The following is a 14,787-nucleotide window of genomic DNA, read 5'->3' on the forward strand; positions in this document are numbered from 1 at the left end:
AGAGTGGGGTTCTGTGCTGTGCTGTTGTTTTTTTTGCAAAGGCGGCAGAAGTGGGATGAGCTTGGCGGAAATTAAAATCACAGTACACAGTGGAATCCGGTCTGGTTGCCCACCCCACTCCGGCTGAAAGGGCACCCCCCCAAAAAAAAGAGAGAGAGAGAGAGGGAGGGAGGGAGGGAGGGAGGGAGGAAGAGAGAGAGAGAGAGAGAGAGAGAGAGAGAGAGAGAGAGAGAGAGAGAGAGAGAGAATGCTACCAGGATGGCAGCAAACTTGGCAGCCCGCACTCCTGCAAAGTGTGTCCAGATGCGATGCAAAGCTGTTGTTGCTCTCTTGTGGCTGTTGCAAAAACCCTGGAAGACAAGATCCTACAGAACCGTCCTCTTCTGCTGCTCCTACTCACCATCTCAACAGGACACCCTCCTCCTTCTCCTCCCCCCCCACCCCACCCCACCCCTTCCTCCTCCTCCTCCATCCAGCCGAAAGGAAAATGTGATTCATCCCCTTCGAGCTGCAAAACAAAAACGCACAGGGAGAATTAATGCAGCTGCTAAAAGCTGAGGCTAGAGATCCGAGGGGGGGCAGGCCGAGAGGACACCCCCCTAAAAAAGGGGGGGAGAGAAGGTGGGGCAGACAGTTCTGTGGAATGAGACCTTCTTCCCCTTTAGAGGGGGGGAATGGCGATTTGGGGAAGGAAGAGACGGGGAAGGCAAGAGATAAAAGGGGCATCGGGTGGTGGGAGGAGCCGAAAAAGAGCTCCGCCCCCCCAAAGCAGAGGCTCCTCCTCCCAGCCGTCCCTTCCCAGGCAGGGGTAACAGGGAGAGCCAAGACGGGGAGGGGGGAGCAGGATTGGGGAGGTGGGGAGACGACTACATGAAGATTTGCTTGTGCAAGTTCACTCTGGCAATATATATACGGAGCAAGAAGACATTCATATGGTGGTGTGGTTGGGAGAAGGGGGGAAGAGGGGTTACCCTGTACCTATTTTCGCTGCTACGTCTTTTTTTGTCTGTTCGTTAAAAAAAAAAAAGTATTATCTACGATGTGCCCCACTCAATAAACCACGGGGATGTGAAGTTGTGGGTCAGGTGGCTGCGCTATGCATCCCTACAACGCCATCAATGCTCACCTCTGGATTCCATAGCTCTGTGTGTCTCTCTCTGCCGCAGCGCTGCCACTGCAATCTGCCCCCACCCCTCCGCCCCGAACATCCCTTCTCGGGGAGGAGGGAGCCTCCTTCCACAACCTCAGAGCGCCCCAAACTCTCCACTGGCTGGGCGGGAGTTGGAGTCCAAAGCCACGAGAGGGCGCCATCTTGGGAGAGGCGGAAGCGGCGGCGCCCCTCGCCTCCAGCTGACCGCCTCTGCCCCAATCTCCCTTGGTCCTCCCCCTCAGAGAAGGCTCCCTTTCTTCAGCCTCTCTGGGGTGGGCAGCTCCCCTCTGCCCTCGTGGGCGGCCCCAGCCCCCATCGCCATGGCCACGCTGGAGGCCGCCGCGGCAGAGCCGTCGTGGACCTCGCCGCGACACGGGTTCACCGAGTAGCTGAAGACGCCGGGGAGGAACGGCAGCGGCTGCCCCTTCTCGTCTGGGACGACCATGTTCAGCGCCACCGGGAGGGTGAAGTTGTAGGGGTAGGCCGCCAGCAGTTGGTGGCCGTACATCAGAGGGTAGGGGTCCGGGTAGAAGCAGACTTTGCCGCCGTCCGCGCCGTCGCCGCTGCCCGCCTTGCCCACGCCGCTGAACTGGATGGCGCTGGGGTAGGCGAGGAACGAGGGCGGCTTGTCCTCCAGGTCCTTCCGGGTCCGACAGCTGCCGGGCACCAGCAAGGGCAGCGGGTACTCCTGGACAGGGTATCGCTCCTCCTCCAGCTCGGGCGCCAAGGCCTCTTTCAGAGCGAGACCCGTGTGCGAGATGACGGGGTCCTGCAGGGAGTGTGGTAATCTTGGCGGGAGTTCGGCAAGGCTGGTGGCCGCCTCCAGAACGGGCGGGTGGGCGCTGAGCTCCTCCGGAAACGGAGACTTGTTGCCCTCTGCCAGGGGCACGGCCTCCTCTTCCGGCACCGGTGTGCAGCGTCCGTAAGGCTGCATGTCCACCGCCACGGGCCCCTCCTCCTCCTCCTCGGGGAGCTCTTGCGGGCACAAGGGCGCTTCGCCGCTGGACGACGACACCTGCATCTCCTGCATGGTCTCCTCTTTGACGACGGGCGCCGGCACGACAGCCACGGGAGGAGCCTCCGCCGCCTTCTTGGAGTAGGTGATGACGGTGGTGAGGGCCGGCAAGGGCGGCGGCTCGGTCGGCTCACCCTCGTGGCGCTTCATGTGGCGGCTGAGGGCCGCAGCCGTCTTGCACACCTTCGTGCAGCGGGTGCAGGTGAACTTGACCAGGGGCTTGCGGCCGACGCGGTGGGCCTGCGAGGGCGCCAGGGGCGGGTTGTCCTTGGTGAGGCGCCCGTGCACTCGCTCGTGCTTCCTCAGTTTCTTGAGCGCGGAGAACAGCTTGCCACAGGCGCCACACTCGTGCTTCCACTCGGAGCCGCGCCCTGCTTTGGGAGGCTGGCTCGGTCCCTCAATTTCAGAGGCGGCCCCGCGGCCGGCAGACACTTCCGGCGGCACCGACTCACTGGTCCCCACATCCTCCTCCTCCTCTTCTTCCTCCTCCTCTTCTTCCTCCCCGGCCTTCTCCGTCCTTTTCATCCAGCGCAGAGAGCGGAGCTTGCGGTGCCACCGAGACTTTTTCATCTTGGGCAGCGTGTTGGCGCCAGCGCTGGCCTTCCGCTTGGGCTTGTAGCTGTAGTAGGGCCGCCACAGCTGGTCTTCAGCGTCGCCCCTGTCACTCTCCTCCTCGCCGCTCTCGTTGGTGTACCCCCTGCCGCCGTGCTTGCCGTGGGGAGCTTCTGGCGGCACCTCCTTCCCACTGCTCTGCTCCCTGCCAAAATCGAAGCGCTTGCCCCCGACGCGGCCGCCCTTGTCCAGCATGAGGTCCGTCTCAGAGATCCGCCGCTTGACGATGGCTTCCTCGCCGATGCGCACCGTGATCTGGCAGAGCGGTGCGGCGCGGCTTTCGGAGGTGGCCCCGACATACGCCGGCTTTGCCATGTACGTCATGGTCCGCCCGGACCGTGGCCCCCTGGCTCTGGGCTCCCCACTCTCTTCCAGAGCTTGCCCCTCTGCCTTCTGCGACTGGATATACTCCTTCAGCACTTGCTTCTTGATAGGCCTGGCCGCGGAGGAAGAGGGCACCTGTGTTGAGGGCAGAGGCCCTGCGTCCGAAGACTTGCTGTTGTAGGTGATCACCGAGGGCGTCTGTGACAACACTGACGTGCTGTGGACAATGACTGAGGAGGCGGGCCGCCCATAGGCGATGACGGAGGCGGCCTCTGCGCTCTGGGGCCCCGGCCTCTTGTCCGAAAGAGCGTTCTCGCCCGCGGCTGGGAGCGCGGGGATCTCCGGTCCCGCCGCAGTTTCCTGCGGCTGCGGAAAGCGTTCCGGCTCGGGCATCTCCAGGGAGCCACCGTTGGCAGTGAAGACGGAAGCAATGTCGCCGTTGCCCAGCGAGGAGACCAGGTTGCCGTCCAAGGAGTCCCCGTCACCCAGCGCCATGGGGATGGGCTGAGCCGGGAGAAGGAGGTTGTCAGGCACCAGGCCTTGGCTGTAGGTCTTGTAGGGCCTCTTTTGGGAGCGCATGGGCAGGAGGCGGTAGAGTTTGAGGGCATTGAGCTTGGGCTTGTAGCCTCCGTTGGGCGTCTTCTCGGAAGAAATCAGGCCGGGGTTGATCCCGTGGAAGGCTTTCTGGTGGGTCTTCAGGTTGTAGTAGGTGACGAAGGTCTCCCAGCAGAAGATGCACTGGTAGCGGCGCTCGCCTGTGTGCCACACCTCGTGCTTGGTGCGGTACTCGGCCAGAGCAAAGACTTTGTCGCAGTAGCGGCAGGGGTACTTCCTCCGCCACGAGTGGACGTTGGAGTGGCGCTTGAGACTCGAGAGCGTCATGTACGAGCGCTCACAGACGGTGCAGAAGTAGATGATGTGCCCGTCCACCACTTTGACAAAGTGGTCTTGGTCCGAGATGTAGTCCATGCGCTGCAGCCCGCGGTGGCGGAACAGCACGCTCTTCTTGGAAGACGGCGGCGGAGGCGGCTTGGGAGGCAGCCCGGGACTGGGCAGGGCCTCGCCCGCGGGGACGCCCTCCTCGGCCTTCTCCATCTCCTTGCACAAGACCTCGTGTGTCTGGAGCCGCTTGATGTGAATGAAGCTCTTGCCGCAGTGCCGGCAGGAGAGAGAACGGCGCGTCCGGTGCAGTTTCATGTGCAGGCTGAGCGCCGACGACGTGGTGAAGGAGCGGCCGCAGCTCCCGCAGCAGAAGGAGCTGGCGGCCGGGCAGGAAGCTCCGGACGGGGGCGAGCGAGAGGAAGCCGGCCCTTGGTGGTCCGCCTCGCCGTTGGCGGCCGATGGGTTACCGGGGGAATCGTTGTGGTCCCAGCTGACGCCTCCCTTCAGCACATAAGCCAGGTCTGGCTGAGGTGGCGGCACGGCGGCGACCGAGCTGAGGTTGTACAGGATCTTGGCGGTCTCTGTTTCGGGGTCGGGCTGGCCGTCGCTGGCCGGGCTGGAGGCTTTGGCCAAATTGTGGAAGCTGAGGGGGCTGGAAGGCTCGGCCGAGCGGGAAGGGCAGGTGAGGTCGATCGGCGAGCTGCACAGCCTGGAAGAGGCCCCGCCCGAGTCGTCCATCTTGGTGCCTGCCAAGGGGTCGTCCAGGTCCTCGAGGCGGGAGATGCCGAGGCGGCGGCCGACAGCCCCGATCTCCTTGGCGGCGGCCGGGCTGGGCACGGAGAGCCGGGAGTTGTAGATGAAGTTGAGGACGTCGGAGAAGACTTCGGCTTGGACGTCGGGGAGCTCCAGGATCTGGCTGGGCTGCTGGCAGCTGGACTCCTCCGAAAGCACCTCCTTGAAGTAAGGGCTGGAGGCCGCGAGGACGTTCTTGTGGGCCTTGAACTTGGTGTCTTCAGCAATGATGGTGATGTCGCAGAACTGGCCGCGGAGGCGCTGTTCGTTCAGCTGGACCAGGAGGGATCTGGAGTGGCCAATGTCCGTGAGCTCCATTGCTGCAGCCATTCAGCTGCCTCAGACCTGCGAAAGAAAGAGAAAATGGGGAAGTAATGCCTGAGGTTCTCGACAAAGAGGACTGTTATTGTTATATTATAATGATGATGATGATATATTATATATACTCCATTCTGAAGGAAATCAGCCCTGAGTGCTCACTGGAAGGACAGATCCTGAAGCTGAGGCTCCAAGACTTTGGCCACCTCATGAGAAGAGAAGACTCCCTGGAAAAGACCCTGATGCTGGGAAAGATGGAGGGCGCAAGGAGAAGGGGACGACAGAGGACGAGATGGTGGGACAGTGTTCTCGAAGCTACCAGCATGAGTTTGACCAAACTGCGGGAGGCAGTGGAAGACAGGAGGGCCTGGCGTGCTCTGGTCCAGGGGGTCACGAAGAGGTGGACACGACTCAACAACAACAACAATTATTTATACCCCGCCCATCTGGCTGAGTTTCCCCAGCCACTCTGGGCGGCTCCCAATTGAGTGTTAAAAACAATACAGCATTAAAATTTAAAAAACTTCCCTAAACAGGGCTGCCTTCAGATGTCTTTTAAAGAGAAGATAGCTGCTTATTTCCTTCACATCTGAAGGGAGGGCGTTCCACAGGGCGGGCGCCACTACTGAGAAGGCCCTCTGTCTGGTTCCCTGTAATTTGGCTTCTCGCAGGGAGGGAACTCCCAGAAGGCCCTCGGAGCTGGACCTCAGTGTCCAGGCAGAACGATGGGGGTGGAAACGCTCCTTCAGGTCTACTGGGTCTTTGAGGCCGTTTAGGGCTTTCTAGGTCAGCACCAACACTTTGAATTGTGCTCGGAAACATACTGGGAGCCAATGCAGATCTTTTTCTCTTTGACATCTCTTTGTTTTTCTCTTTGACATCTGGTGGGAGGGCGTTCCACAGGGTGGGTGCCACCACCAAGAAGGCCCTCTGCCTGGTTCCCTGTAACTTCATTTCTCGCAGGTAGGGAACCGCCAGAAGGCCCTCGGAGCTGGACCTCAGAGAATGATGGGGGTGGAGACGCTTCTTCAGGTATACAGTGGTACCTCAGGTTAAGTACTTAATTCGTTCCGGAGGTCCGTTCTTAACCTGAAACTGTTCTTAACCTGAAGCACCATTTTAGCTAATGGGGCCTCCTGCTGCTGCCACGCCGCCTGAGCACGATTTCTGTTCTCATCCTGAAGCAAAGTTCTTAACCCGAGGTACTATTTCTGGGTTAGCGGAGTCTGTAACCTGAAGCATATGTAACCTGAAGCGTATGTAACCTGAGGTACCACTGTACTGGGTCTTTGAGGCCGTTTAGGGCTTTCAAGGTCAGCACCAACACGTTGAATTGTGCTCGGAAACGTCCTGGGAGCTAATGTAGGTCTTTCAAGACTGGTGTTATGTGGTCCCGGCAGCCACTCCCAGTCATCAGTCTAGCTGCCGCATTCTGGATTAGTTGCAGTTTCCGGGTCACCTTCAAAGGTAGCCCCACATAGAACGCATTGCAATAGTCCAAGCGGGAGATAACCAGAGCATGCGCCACTCTGGTGAGACAGTCTGCAGGCAGGTAGGGTCTCATCCTGCGTACCAGATGGAGCTGGTAGACAGCCATTATTATTGTTAATTCGATTTAGAGACTGCCTCTTTGAAACATGTTTATGCAATGTCCGACTTTTTTGGGGGGGGATTTAAAGTTGTCATATGATAGGCCAGTCAGCTCAGTTAGTTGGCATGTGGTGCTGGTAACACCAAGGTTCGATTCCCACATGGGCCACCTGCCTATTATTCCTGCACTGCCCGGGGTTGGACTAGATGACCCCAGGATGCCTTCCAACTCTATGATGATTCTATGACTGTGTATAATTACGATTATTCTGTGTTTTTATATGTGTTGAAAGCCACCCTGAGCAGCTGGCGCAACCAAGCCAGATGGGTTGGGCATAAGTAATAAAATTATTATTACCGTATTTTTCGCTCTATAAGACACACCTAGTTTTTGGAGGAGGAAAACAAGGGGAAAAAATATTCTGAATCTCAGAAGCCAGAACAGCAAGAGGGATCGCTGCGCAGCGAAAGCAGCAATCCCTCTCGCTGTTCTGGCTTCTGGGATAGCTGTGCAGCCTGCATTCGCTCCGTAAGACGCACACACATTTCCCCTTACTTTTTAGGAGGGGAAAAGTGAGTCTTATAGAGCAAAAAATACGGTAATTTATTATCCTGAAAAACAAACCAGTTATAGGGGGCTCTGACAACTGCTCCACGTAGTCAAAAGACTGGTGTTGATTCCTTGGAAAGATGATATTATTGGCCCCCTTTGATCTATGCATAGACAACAGGACAAGACCTCATTGAATAGATTGCTTTCAGACGCAGGTTGTGTCTGGATAATGATACAAGAAGAAGAAGAGTTTGGATTTGATATCCTGCTTTATCACTACCCGAAGGAGTCTCAAAGCGGCTAACATTCTCCTTTCCCTTCCTGCCCTACAGCAAACACTCTGTGAGGTGAGTGGGGCTGAGAGACTTCAGAGAAGTGTAACTGGCCCAAGCTCACCCAGCAGCTGCATGTGGAGGAGCGGGGAATCGAACCCGGTTCCCCAGATTACGAGTCTACCGCTCTTAACCACTACACCACACTGGCACAGCACAAATGCACAAATGTGGAGGTAGACCATAGAAGCATGGAATCATCTCATCCAACGGCCTGAAGAGCAGGAATTTGCAGCAGCCCCAGTGAGGATCAAACCTGCCACCTTGGCCGTGGTGAGCGCCATGCTCTAACCAACGGAGCTGTCAATAATAAAAATAATAATAATTTATTTATACCCCGCCCATCTGGCTGGGTTTCCCCAGCCACTCTGGGCAGCTCACAGCATACATCAGAACAAACTAAAAACATCAAACACTAAAACTTCCCGATACAGTGGTACCTCGGGTTACATACGCTTCAGGTTACAGACTCCGTTAACCCAGAAATAGTACCTCGGGTTAAGAACTTTGCTTCAGGATGAGAACAGAAATTGTGCTCTGGCGGCGCGGCAGCAGCGGGAGGCCCCATTAGCTAAAGTGGTGCTTCAGGTTAAGAACAGTTTCAGGTTAAGAACGGACCTCCAGAATGAATTAAGTTCTTAACCCGAGGTACCACTGTACGGGGCTGCCTTCAGATGTCTTCTAAAAGTCTAGTAGTTGTTTTTTCTCTTTGACATCTGCTGGGAGGGCGTTCCACAGGGAGGGCGCCGCCACCGAGAAGGCCCTCAGCCTGGTTCCCTGCAACCTCACTTTTCGCAGTGAGGGAACCGCCAGAAACCCCTCGGAGCTGAACGATGGGGGTGGAGACGCTCCTTCCGGTATACTGGGCCTTTGAGGCCGTTTAGGGCTTTCAAGATCAGCACCAACACTCTGAATTGTGCTTGGAAAGGTCCATCTCTTACGCATGGCCATGGTGCCTAGTAGCTGTGACCCCTGACCTCTCGAAAAGAGGAGCGCCACAGCTGGGGGAGACGTCTCAGGAGGGAGTCTCTGGGGGTCTGCCTGACGGCTAGGAACGCCAGCCATATTATTATTATTATTATTATTATTATTATTATTATTATTATTATTATTGGTTGAGGTTGAATCCTGACAAGACAGAAGTACTGTTTTGGGGGACAGGAGGCGGGCAGGTGTGGGGGATTCCCTGGTCCTGAATGGAGTAACTGTGCCCCTGAAGGACCAGGTGCGCAGCCTGGGAGTCATTTTGGACTCACCGCTGTCCATGGAGGTGCAGGTCAATTCTGTGTCCAGGGCAGCTGTCTACTAGCTCCATCTGGTACACAGAATGAGACCCTCCCTGCCTGCGGATGTCTCACCAGAGTGGTGCATGCTCTGGTTATCTCTCGCTTGGACTACTGCCATGCGCTCTACGTGGGGCTAGCTTTGAAGGTGACCCGGAAACTACACCTAATCCAGAATGCGGCAGCTAGACTGGTGACTGGGAGCGGCCGCCGAGACCATATAACACCGGTCTTGAAAGACCTACATTGGCTCCCAGTATGTTTCCGAGCACAATTCAAAGTGTTGGTGCTGGCCTTTAAAACCCTAAATGGCCTTGACCCAGTATACCTGAAGGAGCGTCTCCATCCCCATCATTCTGCCCGGACACTGAGCTCCATCTTTGAGGGCCTTCTCACTATGAGAAGTGAAACTACAGGGAACCAGGCAGAGGGCCTTCTCGGTGGTGGCGCCCGCCCTGTGGAACACTCTCCCACCAGATATCAAAGAGAACAACAACTAGAAGACTTTTAGAAGATATCTGAAGGCAGCCCTGTTCAGGGAAGCTTTTAATGTTTGATGTATTACAGTATTTTAATATTGGAAGCCGCCCAGAGTGGCTGGGGAAGCCCAGCCAGATGGACAGGGTATAAATAATAAATTATTATTATTATTATTATAATTACATTCAAATCCCACCTCTTCCTCCCCGGGGTTCAAGGTGGCAGGCATAGTTCCTGCTCCTTCCCCATTATCAGCTCCACAACAACCTTGCGAGGCAGGTCAGGCCGAGAGCGAGCGAGCGAGCGACCGGCCCGAGGCCCCCCGGCGAGTGGGGATTCGAACCCACACGTAGGAAGGGCTGGGAGAAGGCAGCCGGGAGAACCACAGGGCTCTGCTTCCCGTCAGTCCCGAAAAGTCACTTGGCTGCCGTTGACATGAGTCACACCGAGCGAAGCAGCAAGGTTGATGCTGGTATGGGCAGGCCGAAGGCCATCAAGGGAAGAGAGAGCAGCCTGTTTGGCTCGAGCGGAGAAGCCCCCAGCCCACCCCTCCTCCCCACTGGGCCCCCCCGGCCACCCACCCGCTCCCCACTCCACCCATTGGGGAGCCATTTTGCTCAAGGAGTTCGTTCCTCCAGCTGGCAAGCCTAAAATGGCTGAAGGAAAGAAATTCCCGGTGCCAGCTCGGATTAAGCAGCTGATGCGTTGGCCCGGCCCGCTCTCCGGAGCTCAGCGCGGAAGCCGCTCCAAAAGGCTCGCCTCGTTGCCCCCAGACGCTCAGGCGCCTCCTTTGGCCCGGCCGGCCCCCTCGTGTCAAGGGCTGGCCCCCGAAGGCACGCTCTGCCCTCTCCCCGCTGCAGAGAAAATCTTGTGTGTGAGAGAGAGAGACAGAACAATAAGGATGCCCACAATGTTTTCTTTTCATCCAAGCCCGTCTTTCGCAAACTTCCCTCCTCCCTCGACCTGGGTGGGACCGTCCCGACGACGCAATTTCAGGCCATGGGTGTGTGCGTGCGTGCGAATGGGCTTGTGCCTGCATGCACGGCGAGTGTGCGTGCGTATAACACGGCGGCAACAATTCCTTGAGGGTCTCTCTTTCTCTCGCGCACACGCATATATATAAACTCCCTTCCCGGCTGCGACAGGAGTACCCAAACGGAAAGGGAGTTTCTATGGAAACCAGCCTGGATGACGGAGGGAGAGAAAAAGAGAAGGGCTGGGGAGGGAGGGAGAAGGAAGAGGCAGCGCTCTGTGGCACAGAGCAAGAATTTGAGGAGGGGGAGACGGGTCGGACCGGCTGAATGTGGGTAAAGGAAGGGGGCATGCGGGAAGGACAAGATACGCGAGGGCGTTCTGACAGGTCCAGCACCTGGGGTCTCTCTCTGGCCAGGAGATCCTGGACCCCACCTGGGGGGTCATCCAGACGTCCTTAGGCACCCCTCTTCATCCCCATCTCTTGAGCCTGGAATAGGTCTTTAGGCTGACTCTAACCACGCTTTCTAGGGACGCGGGTGGCGCTGTGGGTTAAACCACAGAGCCTAGGGCTTGCTGATTGGAAGGTCAGCGGTTTGAATCCCCGCGACGGGGTGAGCTCCCGTTGCTCGGTCCCTGCTCCTGCCAACCTAGCAGTTCAAAAGCACCTCAAAGTGAAAGTAGATAAATAGGTACCACTCCGGCGGGAAGGTAAACGGCGTTTCCGTGCGCTGCTCTGGTTCGCCAGAAGCAGCTTAGTCATGCTGGCCACATGACCCAGAAGCTGTACGCCGGCTCCCTCGGCCAGTAAAGCGAGATGAGCGCCGCAACCCCAGAGTCGGCCACGACTGGACCTCATGGTCAGGGGTCCCTTTACCTTTAACCACACTTTCTATCTGGCACTGGGGCCAAAACAGCTGTCACAGATCTATCCTGCCGTCCGCCAGCATCCAAGCAGAGATCCCAGAGGGATCCCAGAGTTATCTTGGGGAAACCTGACCCCCCACCTTCGACTGACAGCAGTCGGGTCGCAGCCTGATTCAAGGTGGGTCGCAACAGGAGCACCTGGCAAATACAGTGGTACCTCGGGTTACAGACGCTTCAGGTTACACACTCTGCTAACCCAGAAATAGTGCTTAAGAACTATTAAGAACTTTGCTTCAGGATGAGAACAGAAATCATGCTCCAGCAGCGCGGCGGCAGTGGGAGGCCCCATTTGCTAAAGCGGTGCTTCAGGGTAAGAACAGTTTCAGGTTAAGTACGGACCACCAGAACAAATCAAGTACTTAACCTGAGGTACCACTGTATATGTGGGCGAAAGCTTAAGAAGCCGGTCCTCAAATGGCGTCAAAATTGCATCCTGGGTCTTAAAATTATTATTATTTTGGGAGGTTTTTAAGGTTTGATGTTTTATTATGTTCTTTATATGTGCTTGAAGCCACTTCAGATGGTTAGGAAATATCAATAATAATAATAATAATAATAATAATAATAATAATAATAATAATAATGTTGAAGAGACCTAGGGTGAGAGTAACACAGAACCACTTTGCCTCCCTGAGCCCTGCCCCACAGGAGCTGGGAGGCTTTGCCTTCATGGCTGAAATATACTCTGCACATGCCCGGCGGAACATGCCCTTATATTGCCAGCACCTGAGACCTGAAGCTCAGAGAACATCTGTAAATACATCAGAGAGAGAGAAAGGTAGAGGAGAATAAAGTCCATATATTCAATAGGGTTGGGTAGGGTCCCCGTACCATATAGAAGGCTGATCGCTGAAGAAGGGATGCTTTTGAATTCTGGTGCTGGAGGAGACTCTTGAGAGTCCCATGGACTGCAAGAAGATCCAACCTCTCCATTCTGAAGGAAATCAGCCCTGAGTGCTCACTGGAAGGACAGATCCTGAAGCTGAGGCCCCAAGATTTTGGCCACCTCATGAGAAGAGAAGACTCCCTGGAAAAGACCCTGATGTTGGGAAAGATGGAGGGCCCAAGGAGAAGGGGACGACGGAGGATGAGATGGTGGGACAGTGTTCTCAAAGCTACGGACATAAGTTTGACCAAACTGCAGGAGGCAGTGGAAGACAGGAGAGCCTGGCCTGCTCTGGTCCAGGGGGTCACAAAGAGTCGGACACGACTAAACGAGAACAAGGGTCCCCGTAACCATCCTATCTGGAGGGCGACTGTTGCAGACCCTTCCATGCAGTGGCGTAGCGTGGGGGGTGCAGGGGGGGCCAGCCGCACCGGGCGCAACATCTGGGGGTTAGGGTTAGGGGGCGCAAATCCACGGGTTAGGGGGCGCAAATTACTTGCCTTGCCCCGGGTGCTGACAACCCACGCTACGCCACTGCTTCCATGGACACTGCCCCGAATGTGGAAATGAATGCGTGTCCCCCCCCCCAATGGAACGGTCGCAGGAAGGGAAGGGGGGGAGCAAAAACTTGATTTGCCTCGCCCGCCACTTCCGTCCGCCTGCAGTCCAGGGTTCTGCAACCGAAACAGGGCTCTGCAACGGTGGGGAGAGGGAACAGCCTGGCGGATCGTAAACAAGACGCGAAGCAGGATGGATTTCTGCGGGTCTGAGTCACGAAGGCTGAGGTCAGCAGATTGCAGGGAATGGCACGGCAGCCTGGAAGAGGCTGGAGGGGGGGTGGAAAAAAGGAGGACTGCAATGTTGGGTCTGTGCACTGGAGAGAGAGAAAGAAAAAGGCCAGGATAGAAAAAAAGACCCTCACCCGGACCTACCTACCGCTGCAACCTTTGCCCACCAGATATTTTGGGACTGCAACTCTCGTCCACTGGGCTGGCTGGGAGTTGCAGTCTGAAACCCGCGATGAGCACTGAGTTGGCAAATCTGCCTTTCCGGCTTGCGTGCGGGTTTCTAAAAACCTACCAAAGTCACCATGCTCCGTGGCAGGAGAAAGACCTCTGTCCCGAGGCTGGAAAATCCATAGGTTCCTACGTTTTGCCGCAGGCTCCGAGGGATTTTGAGACTTGCCATCAAGTCTCTGCTCCAATTTTAATCTCCTAAAATCTTGGGTTCTTGAGCCTGGTTTGAAATCCCCCCTTCGTGTCCTTCGGCCACTTGGGGAATCTCTATCTCTGCCAAGCCTGCCGGGCAGTGAAGTTGCAAGGATGAAACAGGAAAAATCTGTATATTTTGTTCCAAGTGTCTTGATGGAGGCAGCCTTGCCCTCTAGAAATTCCAGACGTGCACAGGCTTGTGGAAATGGGAAATGCAATTCATACATGCTCAGAGGCCCTCTTCACAAGCCACCCTGCAGCCTTAAAGGTAAAGGTAAAGAGACCCCTGACCATTAGGTCCAGTCGTGGCCGACTCTGGGGTTGCGGCACTCATCTCGCTTTACTGGCCGAGGGAGCCGGCATACAGCTTCCGGGTCATGTGGCCAGCATGACTAAGCCACTTCTGGCGAACCAGAGCAGCGCACGCAGTGGCGTAGCGTGGGTTGTCAGCACCTGGGGCAAGGCAAGTAATTTGCGCCCCCTAACCCGTGGATTTGCGCCCCCTAACCCTAACCCCCAGATGTTGCGCCCGGTGTGGCCGGCCCCCCCTGCACCCCCCATGCTACGCCACTGAGCGCACGGACAAGCCGTTTACCTTCCCGCCAGAGCGGTCCCTATTCATCTACTTGCACTTTGATGTGCTTTCGAACTGCTAGGTGGGCAGGAGCAGGGACCGAGCAACGGGAGCTCACCCCGTCGCGGGGATTCGAACCGCTGACCTTCTGATCGGCAAGTCCTAGGCTCTGTGGTTTAACCCACAGCGCTACCCTTGTCCCGGGTGGAGAGTTTTTAGTTAATGATAATTAAGAGTAACAGAGAAATTAAGAAATTAAGAAATGCAGAGTAAGTGATAAAGAATGAAAAATCATCAGAGGAGTTGACGGATGTCTAAAACATTGTATAAGATAAGAAGTTATGTTACTTGATTGTTGGAAATGATATTATTTAAAAAACCAATACATATATATATATATATATATATATATATATATATATATATATAACCAAACAAAAAAACCCCGAATTTAGCAGTCACCCTCCCTAACGCAACGAGGTCTCGTTCTTTTTTGAAAAGGAAAAGGCAAGCTCTTCGTACAATTGGGAAGGGCTGAGATGGCTATCGCCACCCTGCAGCCAACCTCATGACAACCATAACAGATCAATAAAAACAGCCGCCAAATGGCCTTATGTCTCATCAAGATAGGAAGCCTGAGACTGGAGTCAGAGCCTCACTCCAGGTCCCACACGAAACATTTAATTTGTATAGGTTCCTCCCGTTAAAAGTCCATTTCTGTTTGTAATTTAGCTCCGGGAGGAAAGGCATCTATGCAACTCTAACAGATCGGCCTTGTATGCTGATGGGGCTGAACAAATAAATATTAAAAGGTAAAGGGGCTCCTGACCATTAGGTCCAGTCGTGGCCGACTCTGGGGTTGCGGCGCTCATCTCGCTTTATTGGC

General features: G+C 55.7%; 1 protein-coding gene across 3 annotated transcripts in view; it reads right to left on the minus strand.

Annotated features, from left to right (window-relative positions):
- Positions 1 to 1,016: 1,016 nt before the first annotated feature.
- Positions 1,017 to 14,787, minus strand: part of ZBTB4 (zinc finger and BTB domain containing 4) — a 30,856-nt gene continuing 17,085 nt past the window's right edge. For all 3 annotated transcript variants that reach the window (XM_081886718.1, XM_081886720.1, XM_081886719.1), the window contains exon 3: positions 1,017 to 5,120. In XM_081886718.1, the coding sequence (XP_081742844.1) occupies positions 1,389 to 5,105 (3,717 nt within the window). In that variant the 5' untranslated portion in view covers positions 5,106 to 5,120 and the 3' untranslated portion in view covers positions 1,017 to 1,388. The remainder of the gene's footprint in view (positions 5,121 to 14,787) is intronic.

Source organism: Podarcis melisellensis (assembly GCF_964234715.1).
Source record: "Podarcis melisellensis genome assembly, chromosome: 13".
NCBI lineage: Eukaryota > Metazoa > Chordata > Lepidosauria > Squamata > Lacertidae > Podarcis > Podarcis melisellensis.